We start from the raw sequence: 27,465 nt of genomic DNA, 5'->3' as shown, positions 1-27,465 counted from the left end.
GGCATCAAAACAATCTCTTCTAGTGAAATTTTTTAAGTAGGCTAGAATTTAATTGTTAAGAGCCTCGGCTCTATATAAACTTTTCCCATATATATATATATATATATATATATATATAAGTGTAAATTGAACAATCTATAAGAACTTTAAAATCTTGAAAATAGACCATCTAAAAACTTGTTAAAAATCTTGAAGAAATTTTTTTTTTTTTTTTTATATCCACATCTCAAGGTCGAGATTATCAATCAGACAGTTTTACTACTTTGGAACACTCTTTTCTATTTGATATTTGAGATGTCATTTGCGTCTATAGCATAGGATTGCAATTTTATATGGACATTGTCCACACTTACCAATAAATAAACTCACAATTTCCAATGTTCCCCGTCCAAACTTGAAATATGCACATACATATGCGATCTCAATACTCAATTTTGCAAATCCACGCATAAAGATGGGAAAAAAAGAAAAAACTCAATCATAATTTAGAATTTCTAATATCATTAATAAATTGTTGCCTTAGAATCCTCCTCATTATCTTGTTTGATGCTGTCCGAGGAAGACTTGTGGTGGGCATAATGTATGAGACCTGCAAAAACACGACATAAATTTAATATCCATTCTCTTAATGAATACATAAACTTTTGTGTCTGGAAAATTGAATGCTATTTTTAATGATGATTATTATTCTGATTCTTATCCTTAGCCAACCCCCACCCCCCCGGATTCGTCTGTCAAAGGGCCAAGCTTCAACATGTTCAAGCGTTGCAAGTAAGAGGATGAGCTTAGGCTTGGCTTCAGCCTCGAGCTTGAAACATCAAGCTCCAGCTTGGGCTTGCCTTGATTGAGAGGAGGAAAGCTTGAACTTCTCTAACAGGGCTTGTTTCACTAAGCAAGTCCAAACATGCCTATAAAAAAGCTAATTCATGCCATAAACATGCGTCTAATCCAGCCAAAAAACTCAATAACATGGCAGGTACAAGGGGTGCTTCTGGGTTGCAAAGTGGTTTTGAAATTTACATCTATAAAAGTTGTATATAATTTTTTTGAGAAAATGTCATATATCTATATCTATATCTATATATATATATATATATATATATATATATATATATATATATATATATATATATATATATATATATATATATATATATATATATTAAATAAGCTCAAGCCAAGTTCAAGGCACGCTTGACTTGATTAGTACAGCAGTCCATTCGGATCTACTTGGCTTGTGGAGCTGCAAAATGCAGTTCAAGCTTCACTAAGCCAGGTCGAGCTGGCTTGGCTTGTTGACATCCCTAGCCCCAGACTTCAAAACCACTTTTGAGGTGCGGGTGGCCTAACAAAGTTCCAAAACATTCTCCTCTCAATATGAATTAATACGGCAAAAATGTTCAAATTCTTTTGGCCCACTGCCAGTTGAAGTAGATGGCCCAGATTATATTTGGGGCAACACTAATTGCTTTTGGCGATCCAAAATTAATTTTCTTTTAGAGAACTGTTTCTAGAGAGTCGGAGAGTAATTAGGAACTTTTTTTACATCCCCCAGCACCTCAAAACAATTTTCTAGGTGGATGGAACACCACATGCTATCATTCTCCATTACTTTGAAAATACAATGTTTTAACCCATGGCAAACCATTTTGAGATCAAAGATTCTTGTAAGTGTACCCGGAACAAAGGATTCAACTTCTGCTGCAACAAAGAATTGAATGCCTTTTTCAGTTGAACTATGTCCACATTGGAATGATTAGGGTTCTTGAAAACTAGTGCAATGACCAATTGCTCCGGTCCGCCACCATCTGGGGGCACCCCAATAGCCGCAGTTTCAAGCACAGACTCATCCGCTCCATTACAGATACGCTCAATCTCAATCGAACTCACCTAAGCATGATTTGATAGCACCATATTACATCATCAATCATGCAATTTTTACATGCACAAATACACATAAGTAACGTACAAAGTACATAAATACATCCAAGCATGCAGAAATACATACATTTATACAAACTAAATTATATGGTACATATATATGTGCATGCATGTGGGTGTGGGTGTGTGTGCGTGTGTGTGTGTGTGTGTGTATATATATATATATATATATATATTTATAGTACGCCCACACACATTACATGGTAAATAGTTAAATAAATACATAAACATAGATTTTGATGCAACTGCTCACACCTTAATGCCACCAAGATTCATTGTATCATCTGTGCGGCCATGGGCACGATAATATCCTCCAGCAGTACGTTCAAATTCATCTCCATGTCTTCTCAAAACCTTCAAAAGGAGAGGAATTCTCATGAATATGAGTATAAAGCAGGAAGTGAGTAGGGAGAAGGTACTCCAATAAATGTACCTTTCCGTTCCAATTGGGCATGTCTTTGAAATACACATCATAGTGATTTGCATTCAGTAGTGTTGTTGATGCCCCAAACATCACTGGATCAAGTGCTAGTTCCCCAATTGCCGGGGTGGACGATGGCTTTCAAAGGAAGAAAAAAAATTAACCCACAGGTAATTAGCATAGACATGCGCTTTTGAGCGTAAATGCATGGATAACATGTCTGCATCCAAAGGCATGTATGGAACTTGCACATATGAGTGGGAAAGTGCACATGTTTTTACGTACGTGCACTGGTATGCATGAGCATGGACAAGAAAGAATGCTATGATACAATGGACAGTGGAAAAATAATAGTCCATTGCAGTGTTTTAAAAATGGCCGATCCAATCCGGAGTCGGGCGATGTGGATCGGGTATCGGTGATACCGCTCCAAATCCAATATTGGTAAAGCCGGGTGACTCGAACTTCTATTTTTTTAAAATCTGGCTTTCTGTTTACAGTGGCTTTTACATATCCGTCGCCGTCCTGCACGCCACGTGGCGCTGCCACCAAAAAAGCTTCCCTAACCCCATTCACCGCCGTCTTTCAGTCCAGGTGGCGTTGCCACTTCAACTTTAGCATTCATGGCCCAGACAACATTTTCTTACCTTAGATTGTGGGTTTCTTTTATTACACTATGTCTTCCCGCATCGCTCCGATGTGGGACATTTCTGTAGCCCGTCATGAATAAGCAAGCTGGCAAATATTGTTAGCTTGGAATAAATTGCAATAAGATGGTGTACCTGCAATGGTGCACACGCGACAGTGTATGTCCATCATGAATAAAAAAGTTGTTTGCCCAATTGTGGCAAATAAATTTGACGATAAAAAAGAAAAAAAATATTAAAAATAATAATTGGGTGCCCATCACCCTATCTTTCACCAAAAAAATTTAAATTTACTTACAAAAAAACATAAAAACTCTATTAAGCTATTATATCATTGGATTATTTCATTATATGAATAATAATTAATTAAATAGTTAATTAGGATTAAAAAATTCGTACTAGCTCATAGAATAAATAAAAATAATAATACCAATTCTAGTCTATTGGATATTAAAAAAAAATAGTTTAAATTTGTATTTCTAAATTCTATATTTCTATCCACACTAATTGCTATATATTAGATTTCTTTATTTGTGAGGGTCATACCCTTGTTTTTTGAATCACATTTATTATAATATTGTAATTAATAATTATACTAATTACAATGATAACTAAGTCTATTTTATTCATTAATTTATTTATTTTAATTATACAGACATCCAGATAGAAAAACGTCTCAATAATCACCTATTTTTACAAAGTAATGAAAATCCATAATGCACCACTCCTAAATTCTTTAACAAATTAAAATAACATTATTTTAGAGATTTCTAGTGATTTTTTAAATATTTTTTTATACAAAAATTGCCGATTCCGCCCGATTCCAGATCTGAAACGCCGATTCACAGATTCGGATGAGATTTTGGGGTGCCCGATCCAGGGCACCGATCCGTTATTTAAACCACTTGTCAAATGTGTCATCAGCATCCAATGATAGAGAGTAGACATCACATCATTCAACAGGAAACTGGTAATCCAAATGCCTGTGGTATTAATACTGCACTGTGTAGTATAGTTTCCCTTAGCACACGTGAATAAGGGAAGGTAAGTCATGACCCACATTGTAACTGTATGTGGTAACAGGGATATTACTGTCCCATCAACAACTTGGACGTTGATGCAAGAAATGTTAATGCCACCAAAGACTTCATTGAGTCGTATGCCCCACTTTAATTCCACCACCGTCAAATCCATAGGATTGACACTGATAACCCCAACAACCATTACCATATGGATCATAGTATTGGCACCCATGAATGGATAGCACTCCAGCACAATCCTGTGAATTCAGTAAAGTGAGAAGGTAAAAGAATGACCTACAACGGGATTTCCATCACTGCCAAGGATGAAGAGGTTGCAGCCCATAGCAGGTGTACTGAAAGCAGCCAAAGACTGATTCTGCAGAAGTGATCCGGAAACAAATCCACCCCCAATTTCAGTTCCACCACAATACTCAATCACAGGCTTGTAGCAAGCTCTACCCATGAGCCAGAGATACTCGTCTGCACTTGATGCCTCACCTGTGGAGCCAAAGCATCTGCCATATTCTCCAAGAAATCAACCCAACTTGTAGCCAGTCAATTTAAGCAATCAAACATGTAATATCCTCACTTTAATTTTTTATGGCATACCACATACCTAGGGAGAAAGACATACAATACTCCAAAATGTCAGACTCATTTCCTGTTAATTTACAGGAGATTACCCTTGGTGGAGCAGCTGAGATGCTACTGTCAATCTCTGGCATCATCAGATGCCTCTTTGGAGCACCATATATGATACACCATTGGCTTGTGGAATACTTTTTCTTTTGACAATTAATTAGATGGATTTAAGTAAAAGCATAAGAACTTTTGGGCATTCTCAAATTTCCGAAATTCAAAATGGAACTTGGACAAAAACATTCAGTGATCACATTCTTAGAATCCAAAACAGAATTCAAAATTCACAACTCACCGAATACTAGACCAATCAAGACCAGCTGTGCAATTTGAATATTTCCATGCCCGTACTATGCTTGGAACCACACCAAGCATAGTTATTTTTGCATCCTACAATGATTACAGTGACTTATGAAATTTCCATGCCTTTCACGAAGGAAATCATGCATGAAATGCAAATCCAAAACATCTGTAACGTAGAAATACAAAAATGGGGCAAAAGTTTGAGCTCCGTGCACAATGATATTGAGATAATTATAACCTCCACTGAAATTCATAAACTCATTAGGACTCATTTGAGATAAAAGCAAAAAAAAATAAAATTAAAACAAGAAGATTTCTCAAGACTCAGCCGACTAACGAAAACTTGGCTTGTGCCTTTGCCCATTCAACTTGCTCTGAATGACTTGTTTGAGAAACAAGTTCATTCAAAAAACAAAAAATAAAATAAAACACCCAATTTATGGCTCCATGATGCAAGGGACACTTTGTTCATCCCGGAAGACTTTTGGGTTATCTCAGTAAGACTTCAATCTCCCAACTTGCATAGCTTCCAGTGCCATTAATTTAGTCAAAGTTCAAAGATGTCAATCAGATGCAAAAGATGATATTAAAAGAACACATTAAAACATGATGACACTAAAAATTGATTGAGACATATGAAGAACAGTGATTACTAGATAACATTTATGTAGTGAATCTCAACTACCTGAACAAACTTGGCAAATCCATAACCAAGGGGGGATCCATTGTATAGAGCCATTGAAGCACCATTAAGGAGAGAGGCATACACAAGCCAAGGACCCATCATCCAACCCAGATTTGTGGGCCAAGCAACTATATCCCCTTTAAGGATATCCATGTGCACCCAGCCATCTGCAGCTGCCTTAATAGGAGTCATATGAGTCCATGGAATAGCCTTAGGCTCCCCTACATGAAATACAACAACAATATTGAGTTTTGTTCTTCTTATCTAAAAAGCACATGATAAAGGAAAATTAGATAATCTAGGCTTATATTTAAGGGGAGAAGAAAGAAAGAAAAAAATAATGGCCACTATTTACGCAAGTTTGATAAAAACAACGTTAGAGAGAAAATATAAAACAAGCACCTAGCACTCTACTATCAGGTTTCAGGGTGTCGAATATACAAACACTGAATTTAGAAGAATTTCGTGTTGGGAAAGAAGTCAACTATTTAATTGAATATGAATGTATACTATGTAAAACCACAACTTGGGGACCTGAGTTGGTCTATGTCTGGCCAAGCCAAAAAGCGTAAAAAATAAAAAAAATTACAAAAAATACAAAAAAATCCCAGAAAAAGGAAAATATGTTTAATATAAAATTAAACAAGAAACATCTAAATGAAATTAAAAAAGTAGTGAAAAAATGGATTTTGAAAAAATGAATTTGTGATAGAGGATATTTTAGAAATAATCCATAAAAAGGGAAAATGTAAAAATAAATATTCATGGCCAAACTTCCAATCTTTTTCAAAATGATAGAAAAAAAAAAACATATTACAAATAAATTTATTATTTTTAATTTTTTTAATTTTTTTTTTTTTTTTACTATCCCCAAGTCGGACCACCCAACTTTGGAATAATCGGACTTGCCAGGGTGGTGATTCTGTCATGGCTCGCCCGAGTTTTTGCACACTGGCATGAAGTTATTGACTATTGGAAGGGAAATGGGATCCAAAGCTCGAGGTCAAGGAGAAATATTCTGGAGATTGGGAAGATCATATGGGCCTTAGTAGGCATCCACTTATGCAGGAATTTTGCTTCAGAAATAACCCCCTTTATACCTTAACAGAAAACACTGAACAGTTTATGATAAACCAAAAGATAATAAATGAAAGCATAAAAATCAAAGAATAAACTATCAATGATGAAATTCAAGTTTTTTCCTTTGTTCTTCACTTCTGAAAGGAAGTAAAATTTACGAAAGAAAGAACGAGAAGATATATGGTTGGAATTTTTGAAAGAATCAGTGGTGCAAGTACCTGTAGTTCCAGATGAGAAAAGAATGTTTGTGAATGACTCCACAGGTTTTTCCACAGGGGTGTAATCATTAGTTCTGTAATACAATAGACGAAAATTAGTAACTAATAGAACCAAGAGATGTCGATGTATTTAGATGAATTTATGAAGAGGAATCAGCAAACTTCGAGGAGATATTCAAGTAAATCAATGATTGTAACGATTAGAAATTGCTCTTTGCCTTGAAGAGGCTGATCATAATCCAGTTGATCAAGAATCAAACTTCACATGCAAATTCATCCTAAAAACTGCCATGAACTTTGATAATTCATTAAAAGAAGATGATAATTGGTGTGAAAATACAACCCTTTGGGCTCGAATGAGAAATTAAGATTATGCTCGATATCCAAATGTACCATTGCAAGATGCACACTAAGTGTCTCTATTCATTGGTTTATCGACGTGGAAAAAGCACCGAAGTGAACGACAGGACTCAACAACTATTGAAAAGGCTTCTGAAGGATGTGACACAAGCTTGAGGTTGAGCTTCTCCGAACCCAAAAGAATGATGCAGTTAGGGCATTTAATTTTATTTTTATGATTTTTTTAGGATATTGAAATCAGGTTTATTTGGAATTCTAGTTTTCCAATTAGTGTAGGATATTTATTTCTTTTTGTTGTAGAGAACCGAAAGGTGGAATTAGAAGTTTAATTTTGAGAAGATGAAGCGCGCTTGTGTTTAATTGTCATTAGGGTGTCTTATGGAACAAGTTAGATTTTTAATGTTTGTTTATAAATATGTAAGTGTTGGACTAGGAATAGAACACAGAAGTTGAATTGATTTTTTTTTCCTTTTTAGGCCTTGTGCTTTTCAAGGCGAATTCCCTTGCAGGCCCAGAGAGATGGGCAAATCTCTCAAACCTTCAGGGCCGATTCCCCTATAGACTCTGAGACGGTATTTTCTCCCATCTTACTTCATGTTTTGGTTTTATCTATTTTCTCCATCTTTTTCCTACCTTATTGATTCTTTCATAAGATTATGACAGATGCATGACTGAGTATGATGAAAAAGATAGACTCGTCAATAGGAAACAAAAACTAGAGATTCTTCAATAGGAAACAAAAACCAAGTTTACATACCCGTCGTGTTTTACCCTTGCCAAAAATTCATCCCAAGATAGATCACCTTCACGAAGTTCCACACTAGGACTCGAGCCTCTAGCAGGTAAAACTATTGCCAAAGGTGCATAAGCTTCCACAACTCTACTGAAATTGACAAATTGTCAACAATCACCTGTTAATATTAATGTAATTGGGATAAGGAAAATGAAGAAAAATGAGGAAAGGAGCTGATTAACAATACCTGTACAGAGGAAGACTCTTATCACCGCGGATGATAACATCCTAAAAGGATTGGAAACAAGAATAAAAAGATTATATGAGAGAATTTTAGACCTGTACTGCTTTAAAAAATTTGAAACAATCACTCAGCATAAGAAGAGAATATAAGATGAAAAATAACCATACAAGGAGTATAAAAATATAATAAAACAATCCACATTATCATGATGAATCATTAGTTCAAAATAACCTTAAAATGGAGAATACATAGAAATAACAAGGTGCAAAAGGCAATGGTCAGAGAGATCAACGAACCGCAGACACACCAAAGATAAGAAACCTGTCATTAGTTATGAATGGCTCATGCAAAAGTATTTGAGAGAATCTTAATAACAGCCCATTTCCAATCATTCGAGGGAGCCAAAGATCTAGAACCATAACAGTCAAAACGTAAACAAGGGTCACCACAGGGATCCTGCTTTATGAGGCAAGTTCAATGACAATAGTGTAAAGTACCTGAGTGAATATCGCTTTTGCTTTTGATATATTGAGCCTCATTGAAATCTCACGAGCAGCAAAGCTATCAGCAATAGATACAACTACATATCCAGCCAGAATGATGGCAAGATAGGCAACAACAGCAGTGACATTCATTGGCATGTCAATTGCAACAGCAGATCCCCTCTCTAGATCCAACATTTCAAGTGCATTTGCAACCAAACTGAGAAAAGAAATAGTTAAAAAGTTTTCACGAATACGATGAATATACAGTTCTAAGCTTCCAAGGAAGGCTATAAAATGCATGATTGGAGACTATATCAGTGCCAGCAAGATCAAAGCAGTGAATGGAATTGTAATAAAGGTAACACAAAATAAATATTCAACAAATATGAAAACAGATATACTTTACTAAAGTAAGTCTTGAACACATGCAATTCTTGTTAGAAAACTATCGTGAGAACCATTCTGTTCTTGCCATAAAAATATATAACCAGGGTACTATTTTATTACGTAACTGTAGAGACACAAACCTTAAGATTCACAAGTTTGATTTTCTAGAAGCACAAATTCCACTAGTTTTGCAACATCAAAGGAACCTATATACAGTAGGAAGGTACAAGAGCAGGAAAATAAATGCCTTAGAGAACTAAAGTCGCATAAGAAACACAAAAATCAGAATGTGATTTTCTAATAAACACAAATAGCCCTATACTCAAAGAATGCAAATATCCCTACACTTGATGCCGTGAACCGTATACACAACAAGATTGCAAGAGATGCAAAAGAACACTACAGCAGCATAGACATTGGACACTGGTCACAGAATCAAACAATTGACAATGTTAATTTTCCTGACCATCATGACCACATCACTGTAACATAAAAGGTATTTTAAAGTTCAAAACTAAAGAAAATTTCCTTTAATGATGACAGTTAAATGGACCCAATGTTCAATACATGGGAATTAAGCCAAATATTGATATTTGTACAAAGTAAATTAGTTCATTTGTTGATAAAAGAAAATAGGCAGAAGGCAGCAGCATAACATACCAGACCTTTGCATTCAAATCCCTATAGGTCACATAATTCAGCGGTAATTCATCATAACCTTCATCACGCCAGATAATGGATGTATCCTCCATACTTCTTCCTTTTGGAAGCAAACAATTCTTCGCAGAATTCAGCATGGCCCCATGGAGCCACCTTCCGCCAGGGCAAGATAACTCATTTTTATCTAACTCATCAGAACTCAATATGCAGGATGGAGGCACAGAAAAGGAAATATTTAGCTCATCTAACATCATACGCCAGTAGGCCTACAAGAAAAACCAAATGCTTCTAAATTCAAAAGGATTTGAAGTTACAAACAAGGCAAAAAGTGATATAATCCAGTTGAACACGGGTACCCATTGTTCACTGGGGCCATCACCATCTAATGACATGATGGACGATGATATGAAGAGAAAGTAGGACCCACATTTGGGGCCCACCCTTTCCACGGGTATTAATCATTCCAATGGATGGTAATGAACCCACCAAACTATGGTTTCGCATACTCCATGAGATTATAGTATATTCCCTACAAACAATCTATGTGAAAGTCCACCATAATTATTTCCACTTTCAGCTAAAATTCCAGAAGAAAAGGGATACATGCCTCGGGGTTCGTAACTGAGAACTCTTGAAATGCAGAGAAGCTTGAGATGGGATCCTTATATTTCAATCCGAGAAACTCATTCCCACGTCTCTCTAAAACCCGGGAAACATTGGTTCTCATTGCATCGTCCCTGCAACCACAAATATAAAGCCTTAATTTCTCAAAAGTTTGGGTTATGTCATCCAAGGGTAACATGATAGTGTAGTAGATAGATGCCATTTGTGCCAAAACATTATGGAAGATTTCGCAGAAAGTTGGGAGTTATGTGCCAAATAAAGGAATTCAGGACAAGGTCATTCACTTCCAAAGGATATAAGCCCCATGAAGAAAATCTGACATTGCAATGGAATAGAATCAAGATTTATGGGCAAACATGCATACATAGTTAGAAGTCCATAAATTGAGAGTTGTGGACAATATGCCTACCTAGTTTACACTAAATCCCCATCCCTAGAAGCTTGTGATTCAATGAAGTTTCATTACACTTCTAACCATTCAAAAATTTAGAAACACAAGAACGAAGTTTTCATTACTCTTAGAAGGATTCCCAACCCAATTTTGAACGATGTCTTTTCTGTTCTATTAATTCAAATTTCTGAACCTGCATATAATCCTTGATCTAAGTTAGCTAAGACTGTGAATGGAGTATAGAAGCATAAGAATAGGGAAAAAAACCAATTATAAAAGAAAACAAAGGACCCAAACTAACAGTACTGTTGATAAATGAATATCCAGAACCCAACAAACTGAAAATTGATTATAAACCAGGAGAAAGAAATTCGATAAACGAGAAGAAGAGGGGAAAATAATACTGCATCAACTTACAAGTTAGTGATCCAAGCGGGAGGAGGGCCCAATTGGGTTGCATCCCATTCGCTATAACACCCATAATACATCATATGGTGCAAAGCAAATGGAAGTTCAGGTGAGAGAAGATGCTTTGAAATGTTATCCCATGTTTTAACACGGCAACTTCCATGGTCGCTAAGTATCTGTTGCACCTTCTGATAAAACTTCTCTGCCTCATCTCTAGGGATATCAAGCTCTCTGATTTGCTCTACTGTTACAGTCTCTAGAGGGAGAGGAGCCATGCTTCTTGTTCTACCAAAAAAACCATGAAAATGAAAATTAAGGAAGAAGATGCCTGATGGGTCTCCTCAAAATTGTGAAATTTTGTTGGAAAGAGGCTTGGTTGCATCATTTATTGCCAATGATTCTTCAGTCTCGATGCGCAATACTGTAACTTAGTACATGATTGCATTGCCTAGGTGTCCTACTCGTCATATTTACAAGAGGTCTAAATGTATAGTAAGATCAAGTCTTTTAAAATCAACGATTTCTGTTTTGGATTTGCCTATCTGGGATGGGAAATCTTCTGGAACCGAAGGTGTTCCAAATGGTATGAGTCTCGGCCCTTAGTTCTCCTTAAAATACCTCATATATTTTATTTTATTTTCAAAATTTATCAAATATTTTTTTACGTCTCCTCTAAATTTTCACTCTATAAAGTTCTATTTTAATTTTTATTTTTTATTCAATTTTTATAGTATTTTTTCAATCATCAAGTTGGGCCACACGATTGGGATCACCAATGAGGAATGCGTGACTGAATCATCCGCCCCACCAATCCAGGTATTAAAATGTTCGTATGATATGACTCCGGGTTAGGTGAAATAGGTTAGCCCAAGTTCCAAGGAAGCCTGAGATGAATACCCGATCTCGACATGTTCAATGACCAGAGTGCACAAATATTGTTTTATTAAGGTTTATACTCGTCTTTAAACTTCGATTAGCGAAGTAAAGGCACTTCAACACATAAAAACCACTACTCTATTGTGGATAAAACTCTTCAAATTGATGATCTTGACCTTTAGATATACAGGTGGAGGGATTTTAAAAATTTAAAAAATAGTGAATCTTTTAGATACATTATTTAGACAATCTATCTATTAAAAATTTGAATAGAATGTAATCTACGATACTATTTTTTTTTTACATGCAGATCATAATCACTTTCAGCCAGTGATTAAAAAAACGGCGAGTCGAACCGGGATCGCCCGATTCGACTCGGGAATCGGCACTGAACGTGCCGAATCGATCAAAAAACACGGAATCGCACGGTTCTAAAGAGAACCGGACGATTTTGTACAGTGACTCGCCGATTCACTGTACGGAATTGGCGAATCCCTTGAAGAACATGGGCTGCACAGTGTTCTTCACGGGATTCTTCAAAATTTATCATTTTTTTATCATTTTTTTTATTTTTTTGCCCTATGATCGAATATGCAGGCTTTATACATATTTTTTCAGCCTTTTCATGGATTAAATGGTGGAGAAATTTAGTTTTTTTTTTTATCATGAACGTTGAGTTTTTAGGGTTTTCGCCTTTCTTTGTGTTTCATGCCAAATAGCGCATGAATCTGTGAATATTTGTAGTCATTTTGATCGTAAAGTTGTTCATCAAAACATTCTGTTACGAATTTGTGAAAATCGTTGAGAAAAACAGAATAATTTGGAGATTGAAGGCTCGGGTTCACGAAACCATGTAAGAACTTTGGGTTTTTTTTTTTTTCCGCCATATGATCAATTTCACTGCAGATTTTGAAAATAATGAGTTACATTTGTAGGGTTTTTAATCGTTATTGTGTCTTTTATCATGTAACATATTCAATTTTGTTTAATTTGCTCAATTACAGCCTGATTTTTTAGATGAACACAGTGATGGCTGTTTTTTTTTTTTTTCCGCCTTTCGAGTTTTTGTTCATGATATATTACAATTAATGTGTTAGATTTCTAGGGTTTTTAATCGCTATAGTCTTGTTTATAATCATATGTACTCAATTTGATCTGATTTAATCAATGTGAGCTTCATTTTTTAGATTCAATGACTGTTGTCTGTGAAAAACTGTGTTGTTTTTTTTTTGCTCATTTTAATCGATTTGATTTGATTTATAAATGATAATGTGTTCAAAATTTAGGGTTTTGATTCCTTATAATGTCGTTTATCAGAAAATGTACTCAATTGGATGTAATTTATTTGCTTGGAGGTGGATTTTTTAGTTAACATGGCTGATTTAAGATGCTCAGTGAAGAACGGAATTTTTTTTTTTTTTTTTTTTTTGTATTTTGTAATCCATTATCGAATTTTTTTTTTTTGTAATCCATGATCGAATTTTTTGTAATCCATGATCGAATTGTTTTTTTGTTTTTTTTTGTAATACATGATAGAATTTTTTTTTTTTTTTTTTTTTGTAATCCATGATCGAATTTTTTGTAATCCATTATCGAATTTTTTGTAATCCATGATCGAATTTTTTGTAATCCATGATCGAATTTTTTGTAATCCATAATCGAATTTTTTGTAATCCATAATCCATGATCGAATTTTTTGTAATCCATGATCGAATTTTTTGAAAATTTGCAATTTATTTTTTAATCCATGATCGAATTTTTTTTTGTAATCCATGATCGGATTTTATGAAAATTTGCTGTACTTTTTTTTTTTTTTTTTTATCCATGATCGAATTTTTTGAAAAATAATGATTTTCCGAAAAGATGTGAAAATCGTGACAAGGTTTAGATTATCATGAGGTATTAAACCATATTTTAAATTTTTATTGTTAAAGTTTTTGTTGAAAAAATTGTATGTTGATAGATTATTTATGCAAAAAAATGCATTCTATTATATTTTTAATGCAAAACTGTATTTTTTAATCTTTTGTTAATGCATTTTTGAGTTGGAATAACTTATGTTAGGTGGCTCTGTGAAGAATTGTTTTTATTTGTTTTTTTTTTTTTGTACATGATGGATTTTATTTTAAAAATCGTGATTTTTCGAAAAGATGTGAAAATAGTGACCAGGTTTTGATTATCATGAGGTATTAAACCATATTTTTAATTTTTGTTGTTAAAGTTTTTGTTGAAAAAATTGCATGTTGATAGAATATTTATACAAAAAACATACATGTTATTATATTTCTAATGCAAAACTGTATTATATTTTTTATGTAGTTTTGCATTAAAAATGTATTTTCAATTTTTATAATTTTGAACGCAAAAAATACATGTTGTTAAATTGTATTATCGTGTGGAATTAAAGTGAATATCATTGTAAAAAAATCGTGGCATATATGACAATTATATTATCCTGCATTTTTTCAATTTTATTATTAATTTTTAAATGCAAAAAATGTATGTTCTTGATAATTGAGTTGTAGCCATTTTGGAGCTTGCATTTTGTATTATATTATCCTGTATGTTTGTAATTGATATGTACGAAAATATTATTGTCAATAGAGGTATTGTGCAATAACAAATAACGATAAATATGATTACGTGAACTACCCCAACATATTATCACTACACATGGTGATTATTTTTCTTGTTGAACTGTCAGGTTAATTTTTACCTTTTTACATATTAAAACAGTTGAATCATGTCAAGATCTGCAGAAGACTCTGCATGGCAACATGGGGTCAAACTTGATCCCAAAAAAAAAGACAAAATTATTTGTAATTACTGTCAAAGAGTGATAAGTAATGCGGTACATAGGTTCAAACAACACTTAGCAAAGGTTAAGGGAGATGTTTCTGCATGCACTAGTGTCCCTAGTAATGTAAAAAAATAGATGGCGGCAATTCTTAATGCTAACAAAGATAAAAAAATTGCCAAACATAGGATGAATGAGGAGATAGCTAGTTTATATACGCCATCGAGTAGGAATGATACAGAAGAGCAATAAAATAATGACCTAGAAGAGCAATATAATAATGACCTGGACATGGCCACAAGATTGAGTTTACATGAACAATATCAGAGGGAGCGTGGGTTTAGAATGCCCGGTGGGTCTAGCTCAGACATATATGGTGGGTCTAGCTCAGACATGTATGGCGGGCCTAGCTTAGACATGTATGACGGGCCCAGTTAAGACATGCATGACGGGCCCAGGTCGAGCATGTATGGCGAGCCCAGCTCAAATTTGTATGGAGGGGTTGGTGGCAGTATGTGTCAACAAGAATCAAACGTTGAAGAAATAGTTCCTAACTTATCTAGAAGTGCCAGTATTGTAGGTCATGGTCGTATAGACTCATTTCTCTCAATGCCTAAGTCACAATAGATGACCCTAAAAGGCATAGTTAAAGGTATAAAAAACATGTTGGGGAGATATGTTGGTAAATGGTTCTACGATAAAGGGATTCCCTTTGATGCAGCCGATAGCCCATATTTTCCACCTATAAGTCAGTGCAATTCAGAGAGCAGGGCCCGGGGTAAAACCCCCGACGGCATATGAGCTCAATGGGCCAATAGTAGATGAAGAGGTGAAGGAAGTTACTAAGTAGATTGAAGAATATAAACAAAGTTGGCCAAAGACAGGCATTACTCTCATGAGTGATGATTGGTTAAATAAAATTAGCAAAAATGAGTTTTTAAACTTCTTGGCCTATTCCCCAAAAGGTACAGCTTTTTTGTCTAGCAAAGACGTATCAGGAACGAAAAAGGATGCAAACTTCTACATACGACTATATGATCAGATAGTGGAGGAGGTAGGAGATAAGCATGTAGTCCAGTTTATTACGGACAATGCGCATGGCAGCAAGTTAATGGATAAAAGGAAGCATCTAGTATGGACGTCGGGTGCTGCACACAGCATCGATCTTATGTTAGAGGAGATCGGTGAGATCAAAATTGTGAAGGAGGCGCTAGATGAAGCAAGGTTCGTGTCGAGATTTATATACAACCACTCTAAAATATTATTTCTGTTTAGAGAACACTCTAAGAAAAAAGAGATAATCAGGCCTGCCATAACTCGCTTTGCGACCGATTACTTAGCTGTGGACTCCATTCGGGAATCTGAAGGTGCATTAAAGAGATTGTTTACCTGTGAAGAGTGGTTAAATGACCGCCTCTCGAAGTCCAGTACCGGTATAAAAGTGGATGGCATAGTTTCAAATAGGAGGTTCTGGTCTCAATGTTCCAGTGTCGTAGAGGCCACTGCCCCTTTGGTCACGGTGTTAAGAATGGTGGATGCTGACAAGAAAGCTACCATGGGCATCCTTTATGAAGGTATCGAAAGAGCGAAATCAGCTATTGGGAAGAAGTGTAGTTTTGCTAGCAAAGTGATCGAGATTATAGAACGGAGGTGGAACACCAAATTTGGACGTCCAATTCATTGTGCAGGTAAATATATATTTATATCATTAGAATGTTTCATTGTATATCGATATATTTTCCAGGTTACTTCTTCAACCCAAATTTTTTCAATTTGACACCTGAACATCCCCACAAGATTATGGAAGGGGTCAGATACATTATTGCCCGGTTGGAGAGAAGCCATCGAAACCAGGTAGCAGCAGTACAAGAGGTATTATTTAATGTTTGGGTAAGAACTTTATTGAGTTGTTATATTTGTGAGGAATAATGCACTAAAACGAAATATATTTGTTTTAGCTTACTATGTATAGGGATGCTATAGGATCCTTTGGAACTAGACTTGCTAGGAATTCTCGAACTAAGATGGATCCAGGTTATCCCCTAGCTAATATTTTGTTCATTCATATATTTAATCTTATGAATTGTTCTTGCCCTTACAATGCTTTTTACATTTTAATACAGCTGAATGGTGGGAGATATGTGGTACTGATGCACCTCACTTAAAGAGGATAGCAATCAAGATGCTCTCCCAGACATGTTCTGCTACTACTGTGAGCGCAACTGAAGTACTTTCCGATGGTTGCACATTACTAGGAAAAATCGACTTGCTTCGGAGAAGCTTCATAAACTAGTCTACGTTCATTACAACTTAAACCTCCGAGAGCGACAAATAAGAAGGAAGCTTGAAGACTATGGGCCGATAGACTTAGACACAATATTTGTCACAAACACAGTAGGCCAATGGGTAGTAGAAGAGGAGGAGCCAGTGTTGCACAAGAGAGCGTTCCTTGAGGCTATCGGTGAGGAAGATCTTGAAGAAGGAGATGAGCAGCATGAAAGAGGAAACAGTCAGCCAACGTATCCACAATTCGTCGGAGATGTCGGTGATATTGCACCTAATGACGGAGAGTGGGAAATGGGTCTAAGGGAAAATGAGAGAGATGATGATTCCGAGGCCACCTTATCCCAACAATATGATTCACATATCGAGTCCCAACAGTAACAGGGTAGGGATGAGCACGACAGTGTAGGTGAGCATGAAGGATGGACAAGCTTCGGGGATTTTGGATTGGGAACACAATAGAACACTCAGGGATTTGGATATAGTTAGACGCCTGCTAATATCGATGATTCGTTTTTAGATCGAATCAATGAATTGTCAAACGAATTCAATCAATGGCACCAGCGTGACCAAGAAGAAGAACGACGTCGTCTGTCATTTTATTTTTAGATCGTATGTTACTAATTGTATGCTTTATTATAGTCCACGTATGTTGATATACTTATTCCATGATAATTCTATGTTTATCCTTTTGTGTGACGTAAATTAAATGGTAAATAGTAGTTCAAGCATGGAAAGAACATATCAATATTCGCATATTCATGCAAAGAAATGAAAATTCTTAATGGAATACCCTCATTTTTTATTGAATTCCTGAAAACAATATTTATAATGAATTTTAATAATTTTTTCAGATTTTTTTGAAGCTTTAATCTGACCGATTCACCCGATTCCCCATCCGGATCGTCGATTCGCCGATCCGGATCGGTTTTTAGGTGCCCGATCCGAGTCACCGATCCGCTTTTTAAACCATTGCTTTCAGCAATTGGACGTGAAATCCGATAGATAAAAGTATATCCTGACATTCAAGGAATTTTATTTTAGACATTGTGCCCAAATATTGATAGTCACTCGATTTCAAATCTAACCATCAATGATGATTGTGACCACCTTGTGTTAAAGTAAATAATCTCATTATATACATTTCATAATTTAAATATCAAAAGTTATTGAACTACATCTTCACAGGGATTGCAGGTTGAATGTTTAAGCTATGTATCGTATAAACCTTGCCATTTATAAACTATTTGACTTGTAACTTTAGAAGAATGCAAGTCTCAACAAGGCGATCCAAATAAAGATAAAAAAATATGTAATATCCAAATTGGCTAAAAATGCCTTAACGGTGGGTGCATTTTGATATTATAAATTTTACATCTGATCTTTATGAAGTTTTCAGTCTATGGGCTCCAAATGGGTTGTTGCGCTGAAAAAACAGTTACTACATAAATGAGTAGAAGTGCGTGAGTACATGCTCTATGAGGATCATATTGTATTTATACTCTGCCAAGCAAAAAACCTTGTACAAATTGAGGGTATAAATTTTGTAAGATCAAACACTAAATTGAGGAGGTTAGAGTCCAAAATTAGTAAATTTTGATGTATATGAGGCGTCATATGAGAATATGGCACATACCAAATTTAATATGGCAAGAAAAAACGAAAAATAAAATACTATGATGTGTTGGATCTAGATCAAACAAACAATGATTGGCTCCCTTGATCAAAATGGATAGCCCGATTGAAGGGAAAACATGTATCTTTTATGCAATAAACAGTGATTAGCTCACTTGATCAAATTGAATAGCCCGATGGAAGGGAAAACATGTATCTTTTATGCAACAAACAGTGATTGGTTCACTTGATCAAAATTGGATAGCTCGATGGAAAAAACATGCATCTTTTATGCAACAAATAGTGATTGGCTGACTTGATCAAAATTGGATAGCTCGATGAAAGGGAAAATATGTATCTTTTATGCTTTAGGGGAAGAATAGAAACCTATCCCATAATTTTTTCTTTTTTTCCAAGTCCAAATTTAGATGCATCTTGCTCTTACACGTTAATTTGCACATTGTGAATAACTGGCACATTCTTTTTCCCAAGCTTGTGGTTTTTGAGCTAATCTGTAATTCTCCACCACCTCAAAAATTCTAATTTGCACATTGTGAATAACTTGCACATTCTTTTTCCCAAGCTTGTGGTTTTCGAGCTAATATGTAATTCTCCACCACCTCAAAAATTCTCCAGCCTCTTAGGCTGGAGATGCTTACGAAATCCCACATGCCAACAATGCATGCTGATATTCATAACACGACTCTGATTATTGCCATCGCAATAGGATATTCATAACACGATTGTCGCAATAGGGCCAAAGGTCGACGCATTGAGTTGGAATTGGATTGATATAGCATTCTAAACGACTTTATCAACAAAGAGAGGGCAATCAACCCTCATCCTGTAAACTTGGCTTGTCCAACTCAAAACCAGCCAGTCAGTCAAACTGAAACTGGGCACCAAATGGTAAGATTTTGGCTAGTTTTTGTAGTCCGGTTGGGTATTTTAAAAAACTTAAAATAAAATTATATATATATATATATATGAACCCACTAGCTCACAGAAAAAAATAAACCCAATAACTCATATTGAATCTAAACCGATCTAACGACCACAGATGTCTGGTAATATTTGAGTTTTAATTTTTTTCTATTAATCCAAATCACTTGAAATTTGATACATGTATACATAAAAAATAAACGAATCTTCGAAAAATATCAAAAAAAATATTTTATATAAAATAAATTGATAAAAATACCCCCAAAAAGTTTTAAAAGTATTTTGATCAATGTCATTTAGACGAATTATTTTTTAAATATTTTTATTAAATACAGCTTGATAAAAAAAATACACATCTAAAATTTCAAATAATTTAGATTTATAAAAAAAAAATTAAAATTCAAACACTACCAAACATCCGTGATCATCAAATCGACCCAAATTCAATCTGGACCGTTGGACTATATATATATATATATATATATATATATATATATATATATATATATATATATATATATATAATCCCAAAAAAATAAAGAACTTGTTTATAATATGTTTTTTAATGTTTTTTATCATTTTGGTAGTGAGAGAGAAAAAACGCAAGAGTCACAAAGAATTAAAAGTAACCAAGCTAAGACACAAATGCTGAAGAGAGATGAAATTAAACAGAATGCACTAACATACACCTCCTACCCCCTTTCCCTTCCTCTCAGTTTCCTTCCCCAAGTTCCTTTTCCATCTCACATATCTCTAAAGTGAAGGAAGCCTCTCATACTGAAAAACGAGGAATCCATCTCTACATTTAAACAAAGGTTTTTCACCAAATAAACAAACTAATCAATAGGGAAACGAAAGAAAGCTTCAGGCTAAATGAATTGAAGATGGGCCTGAAACAGCAGCAACCTGCTGAGCCCTTTGGGCCTCGCCTCTGTAGACACATTTCAACTCTTTCTTCGCTCTCCTTGCTTCCCTTCTCTCCCCTTTGATAGCAGTCTGACCACATTAGATGTAATAAAAAAGAAGAATTAGCTTAACAAGGATTGGAAAAAACAAGTAACTCATGTCACAGTAGCTGTAACATAAAAATCAGTTCGTGACCATGCTGACAATATCATTTTAATTTGTTTTTGGAGAGACTTTCGAAATGTAGGATCTCAAAAGGGATTTCTTGGGGAAACTTCAGGAGAAATTAGGAAAATGGAAAACTCTGAACAAATAAAGACCTGAAACAAACAATAACAGAAGGAAAAGCAAAATTTTATGCATGATTCCAAAAGATTGCTTTTTTAAAAGGAAAAGTGTAACTTATTCTGTTTGCGCGTCCACACATGAATTGATTGATGGCCTTGTTAGTTCTTGTACATTGTTATACATGAGCATTCAGATTTTTCATGAGAACTTCTATTCGTTCACATAAATTTGTTTGAGCACAACTAAATCTTTCAAAATAATGCAGGAGCAAACCTTTTTCACATTAAAAAGATTAATTTTTCAGTTGAAACAAATTACTTCTAGCATGATCATATTTTTCTCTTTATGGTGCAAGGAAAAACTTGCAATGGCAATAACTACTTCCTTTTTTCCATAAGATTTTCAAAATTAGATCATTAATATTTTTTACCTAGCTCAAGATTTATCCAAATGTGTGTGTATAATATATATATTACCAATGTCGAGAAATTCCCATACCTTCCGTTCCTTCTTTTCCTCCTTTGTCTCCCCAAAGCGAACCCTTCCCCTCTTCTCCTGACCCCCAGATTTCACCTCCCCAGCACTATCCATCTTTTTCCCAAGTGGCAAGAACTCCACTGGTAACTTCTCCTTGCCTCCAAGGGAAATCAAAGGACTCTTGATATCTTGCTTTCTCGACACCAACTCACTTAACTTCTTTCTAGGTTTTTCAGGTGACCCGATCTTTGCAGGGTGGTTATCTAGATTTGAATAAGTAGAAATCACAGACTCACAGTCCCACACTTCAGACTCATCGCTGCTCTCCTTGATCTCCATTACTCCCTCTTCTTCTCCTTCAACATTGTACTTTTCAGCATATTCTGAACATTTACGGATCACTTCTACCAAAGAATTTGATGGGTATTCCTCTATTTTATCTGGGTGTTTTGGATGAATAAAATCGGCAGGTACTCTGTACTTGTCTAGGAGGTCAAGCTCATCCACTGGGTGGCATTTCAGGGCATTGTTGAGCTTGGAAGCGAGAGGATCATCATCTTCTGAGGCGTAGTCATGACCCTCGAAATCCTCGCTGTTGTTGTCATACTCGCGGAGCATCATCTGTGATAAAACCGGTGTGTAAGATAATCCTTCTCAAGACTCAATCATAATTCAAAAAATAAATTAATTAATTAATTAAGAACAAAGAAATCCCTCTCAAGGCTCATTATAATTAGAAAAAAAACAAACAAACAAATCTCTCTCACGACATCATTCTGAAACTAAAGAGAAAAACAAATTCCTTCTAAAGACTTGACTTTTTCCGTTATTGACAGAAACTTTGCTCAAGTAAAATATGAGCATATAATGTATGCTATACCTCAAGTCCGATTACTACTACCAAACCACACAAAAAATATGAGCATATGATACAGGATGAAAATAACAACTCTAACCAATTTTGGTAAATTTTAAAAGCAGATCACAAGAAAGTGGGGTCCTCACTCCCCCACCCACCCTTCCCCTCTGGAGCTGAAACTACACTAGTATCATCCATATGCAAATTGAAATCATCAAGGAAGTCATCATTATGGGCTGGTTCTTATACATCTACATCTCATGAAGACGCATCATTTATTTGGAAGTGCATTTGGTTCAAATTCATTCATCCTCTTCAAGATCATCATCTCTTCTCCTGTGAAGACTTTCACATTTTTGTATTCAATTTAAATATCCAATAGTCCAAAAAATCATTCATCTAGAGCTCCAATCTGGATGTTTGTCACAGAAGCCACAAGCCCTGGGAACAGCAACACACACACAATTTTAAAACCATGACACAACAAACCCCTCGTGATCATGCAAGCTGGATAGCATTTCAGACCAGTATGACCCATGACAAGCTTGCTACATGACCCTTCAAGGATGTAATTTGGTGCTTACCTCATGTTTCAATGGAGTGGTTATTACGAGTTCCATTTGACTTTCAATATGTTGGTAAATTGAACATCACAATGGATTTATCAATTCATCAACCCCAATATCAGCACAAATTTCACAAATATTCAGCCCCACACTCGTTCGATTGTGCAAATACACCACCTCAACAAATGATAACACTAGTCAACAAGAATGCAGCAAGGGCACCCAAGTTAGCTCACCTGGGTAGCTAACAAAGCCACGTATTGAAAGATAAAAAACCAAGTCCAAAAAAATTTACTGTTTTTCACCAGAGTCGTCCTGCCGATTCGTCTCAGATCAGGACCATGACGAATCCCAAACTGAGTCTTTTGTTTGAACTCAGGATCAGACTATAACTCTGAGAGGGCTAACTGTAGGATTCTATGAGCAAAACAAAAAATGCATTATGAAGTATGAACATACAATAAAAGAGCAACATGGATGAATGAACAAACTACAACATAGATGGCCAAATGATTAAAATTCAAAACCAATAACCAATAACCATGGCTTATCCCCAAATGTAAGCTTTACTTCCACCATAAACCAAAATTTGAAAGGCTATATGGCATAAACCGGTCCATTATTAAATTCACTTCGCTTTGACTTCTTCGGCCATTTTCTTCAGGCAAAGCAAAGCAAATCACTCCCTGATATATTTCAATATATCGCTAATGATATGAAAAAATGCACCTGATTTATTCAAAAAGTGGAAAATACTTCCACAATATTAAAAATTTTGTAGAACTACCTCTGTGATATTCAGAACTTTGAAAATACAACTTAAACATCGATATATTTTAAAAAATTCCTTGTACTGCATAATTTTTTAAAGGTATTTCTTTTTTTTTTTTTAACAAGAAAGCAGAAGGCTTCCTCCAAATTGGTGAAGAGCAGAAGCACCTCCATTCCCAGCCAACACAAAAAGAAACCTCCGAAATTAATCATAAAACATTGCTAGTAATCAATCTATATAACATTCAGGAGAAGTACTAAGAGAACACATTTGACACAAAGCACTGGCTATAGTGTGCCAAGGCCTGTGCTCATCAAGAACATACATGGAATAGTGTGCTAAGGCCTGTGCTCAGTAAGAACATACATGGAAAGGCATGTTATCAGCAAGAGCACCATCGACTTAGGCTACAAGTTGGGAAAAAGAAGCATATTTGGCAACCACATGTCCAGAAAGGTACATTCATTGCATAATTTACAATACAAACATAATTGGAGTATTTAAAACATTGCACGAAGTTTACACATATTATGACTTAAAATCGTTGAGCACATCTAGTCAAATAGAAGGGAGTTAACCTGGGATATTACATATTTGTGTGCTATGAATGACAGGCTTGAAACTTGTCCATCTGATCTTAAAAAGGTGTGAAGTATTTATTTGCAGAAGAAGTGTGAAAGGAGAAAACGTGGATGAGGGATTCGAAGGACAGAGAATCATCAAAAGATTCGACATTTGATAGTAAAACTTTACTCAATCAACTTTCTTGTACAACAGATAGTAAATGGAAAAGGTTGAAGGCTGCTTTGGTCATTCATTTGGTATATGAGAAGCATCAGCATGCAGTTTGCCATGCCTGAATAAGTGCTGCAGTGCTTGATTGGGGAGTATCTTACTTTCACATTGCCCAACTCATCAAGATATTCAGCAACTAGACATGGCATACCCAGAAAAAATAATGAAGGTCACCAAAACTGTTTCTTTTTTTTTAAAAAATACCAAACCCCTTGACAATTTTGCACATATTTCTACTTTTTTTTTTGTTTTTTAATGCTAACAAGTATCAAAGTAGAGTTTATATGTCATTTCAAGAACAACAGTATAAATAAATACCTAAACAGATCCAGCAATCTCAATAATGAAGGTAACTCATAATTTCTTGTTTTAATAAGAAAATAACCCCTTGGAAAATTACAATCTAAGCTAAGATATCCGAAGGTAACCATGACAATATGCAAGTGGCCTATGACATAGACACACATTATAGTGACTCGTAGAGCAGCAAACATCGAACTGGAATAGCCTAACCACATAAATAACAAATAATCCCTTCCACAAATGTTAAATACTCAAATTATTGCCCTCTCAATCGATGATATCACAGCTCAAAGCTATTGTGCACAAATGCAAGTCCGATTTTGTTCACCTCAGTCTGTCACATATATTATACATCTACCTTAAGCTAACTTATGACTTGGATTTTCATATCCCTTAGAAGCACACCTAAAACCAAAACTCAGATTGTATAAATCAACTTAGATTTCACTTTATTAGAGTCTTCCGATGATAAGTTTGAACATAAATTAGTTCGATTCAGTATCAGTTAACATGTAAGGAATAATATCCTGAACAAGTTGAACTAGTAATCTAATTTCCTAACATATTGTCTAAACAAAGATTGAGGGAAACTTGTTGGTTGGTTGGAAAACCTTTTCCTCAAGAACTTGTTTCCAAAATAGGGATGTCTTATCCCTGAAATTTGTGTTTCCCCCTGTATTTCAATGTCCCTATGCAACCCAATTCCCAAGATTTTACTTTAAATTGTCCAAGCATTTTCCTGAATTTTTTTGTAGCCTAAGAAGTGATTCCCATTCTACAAGGTAAACTGTTTTCTGGCACTTCTTTATCTTAGTCCTGAACTTGATTGTCATGAAGTATAAGAGAAGCAACTTACCAAATCGAATTGCTCGTCCAAGGGCCTGCGTAACCTCACCTCCTCCTCATTGCCTACACCACTCACCCCTTTAAAGCCACTACTAACTGGTTGGTCATCATGATCATCACTCACGCCGGCTTTCTTCAAAGGAGAAAGAGTGTCATTATCTCTAACCTTCAAACTTCTAGAACCACCTACATCTTCACTTTGTTCATCATCACCTTCATCAGCTAGATTAGCTTGAACCACAAAATCCTCTTCCAAGTCCTCCACATCAGAACCAAACTGTGAACCGTCTGAATCATTGAGCAATGCAACCACCTCAGGATGCACGACCTTTTGAACCCTGACTCCATATGTTTTTGAAGCCACTCTATATAAATCCTCTGAAGCCTCAGACTTGATTTGCAGTTTTGATGCATCATACGCCTAGAAAAATGAAGAAACCAAACATAAGGTATTATAGAAAGAAAACATGAATGAGCATCAGTTAAGTATCATAAATCCTAAAAAAGAACAAACCAAAAGGTCCATGACTTTCTACAAAAGAGACAAGCACCACATTATCTGAAATAGAAAAAAAACAAAAAACCTTTCAACTGAAAAAAGATTATGCCATCTATTCATTTAAATTTTCAGATTTATTCAGATCTTATATGCACAGGTGTTTGCTCAACAAAGCATTGCCCATAATTGATAAATAATTACAACATAACTACAAAAAAAAAATTGAGTTTTTTAATTCTAACATTAGGACTCCTTTGAGTTGAAAGTAATTAATTTTAAACATGAGACTCTGAGTCAGTATAAAAAATAAAGATTTTGATAAGTAAAAACAGATGCTGAAAACCAATGATTTAAAGATACCAAATCCAAAATTAAGAACTTAAATTATAAAGCTGTGACTAAGGATTTACTAAATGGTTTCAATTACTTAACCAAATATTTTTATAAGCAGAACCCAAAAAAAAAAAAAAAGACAAATGAAACAGGCAAATTTGAAATAGCAATTACACTGTGCAGGAAATATACAGTAATTCTCCAAACCCTAACCTTTACGTCGAGACGAACTTGGTCCAGTTTCGCTTTGCTGTTCTCGTAGAATGCAGAACCGCCTCCTGATTGCTTGATCTCCCTCAAGTGTTGAAGATAGTTATACCCATCATCAGGAAACCCTAACTCCAAAATCTCCCTCCTAATATGATCACGAAGAGGACCTGAAGAGAAGGAACTCTCAAAACCTCCAATTCTAGGGTTTCCCAATATCTCTGCAACTTCTTCATCACTATCATCATCTTCATCAGCATCTGCAAATATCGATTCATCAACTGGTTCCTGATTTTGGTTATTCGAAGCAAAACAATCTTCTTCTGAGAATCCGTCAACGCAGTAAGGATTATTATCAACCCTAACGAAAACCCTATCACTCGAAGCTTGGGCTTCTGATGCTGGTTCAGATGAATCCCTAGCGAGGAGGCAAAAAGTTGCAGACTTCTTCTTGTCCACGAAAGACTTCTTCTTTCTCCCCATCTTCACTGACGGACAACCAGATACGAACCCTAGAAATTACGTTGAGAATTGCAAACCTTCTCTGTGCTTTCTCTCCCTCAAGATGCGTAATCTCTCCCTCAACCAGAGAACAGGGTTTAGAGAAACCCTAATTGCTGTTTTTATTTTTCTGTTCGCGGGCTTGTTTTACTGGTTTTTGTGTCACTTGTTTAGGGTTTTGCAAGTTGAGTTCTTTGGGGAGATATGCTAGTGGGACTGTTATTCAACAGTTAGGGGTGGCCACCCGGCTGGACCCGGACCTGGATTCCGACCCGATTTAAAAGTTAAAATATTTATATATGTAATTATATTTAAATATGTGTTATGTATTGAGACTAGACAAATGTTACTAA

At 35.3% G+C, this 27,465-nt stretch overlaps 2 protein-coding genes across 7 annotated transcripts; both read right to left on the bottom strand.

Annotated features, from left to right (window-relative positions):
- Positions 1-261: 261 nt before the first annotated feature.
- On the bottom strand, positions 262-11,850 carry AAE17 (acyl-activating enzyme 17). Of its 6 annotated transcripts, XR_016041989.1 has the most exons (15): positions 11,258-11,850; positions 10,433-10,562; positions 9,826-10,091; positions 8,791-8,995; positions 8,297-8,337; positions 8,074-8,199; positions 6,957-7,030; positions 5,659-5,879; positions 4,966-5,060; positions 4,326-4,546; positions 3,010-3,144; positions 2,375-2,500; positions 2,197-2,295; positions 1,678-1,890; positions 262-589 (listed from the first exon to the last, which is right to left on the bottom strand). XR_016041989.1 is itself a non-coding variant. In XM_006844153.4 (14 exons), the coding sequence occupies exons 1-14, from the start codon at positions 11,521-11,523 to the stop codon at positions 479-481; spliced, it is 2,190 nt and encodes a 729-aa protein (XP_006844216.1). In that variant the 5' UTR covers positions 11,524-11,850; the 3' UTR covers positions 262-478. The 6 variants fall into 6 exon arrangements, 4 of the variants coding, with proteins under 4 accessions (XP_006844216.1, XP_088704903.1, XP_011623292.1 ...); XR_016041990.1 differs by lacking the exon at positions 3,010-3,144; XM_006844153.4 differs by lacking the exon at positions 3,010-3,144 and having other exon boundaries at positions 4,330-4,546.
- An 8,556-nt stretch (positions 11,851-20,406) lies between these two features.
- LOC18434080 (Low temperature viability protein) lies at positions 20,407-27,205 on the bottom strand. Its single transcript, XM_006844155.4, has 4 exons — positions 26,618-27,205; positions 25,583-25,993; positions 21,453-22,052; positions 20,407-20,756 (listed from the first exon to the last, which is right to left on the bottom strand). The coding sequence occupies exons 1-4, from the start codon at positions 27,092-27,094 to the stop codon at positions 20,625-20,627; spliced, it is 1,620 nt and encodes a 539-aa protein (XP_006844218.1). The 5' UTR covers positions 27,095-27,205; the 3' UTR covers positions 20,407-20,624.
- Between the last annotated feature and the right edge of the window lie 260 nt (positions 27,206-27,465).

The sequence above is a fragment of the Amborella trichopoda genome, chromosome 10, assembly GCF_054954075.1.
Source record: "Amborella trichopoda isolate Santa Cruz 75 chromosome 10, AtrichopodaSantaCruz75HAP2 v2.0, whole genome shotgun sequence".
NCBI lineage: Eukaryota > Viridiplantae > Streptophyta > Magnoliopsida > Amborellales > Amborellaceae > Amborella > Amborella trichopoda.
The sequence above is the reverse complement of the archived record's forward strand: the minus strand, read 5'-3'. Positions and strand labels throughout refer to the sequence as shown.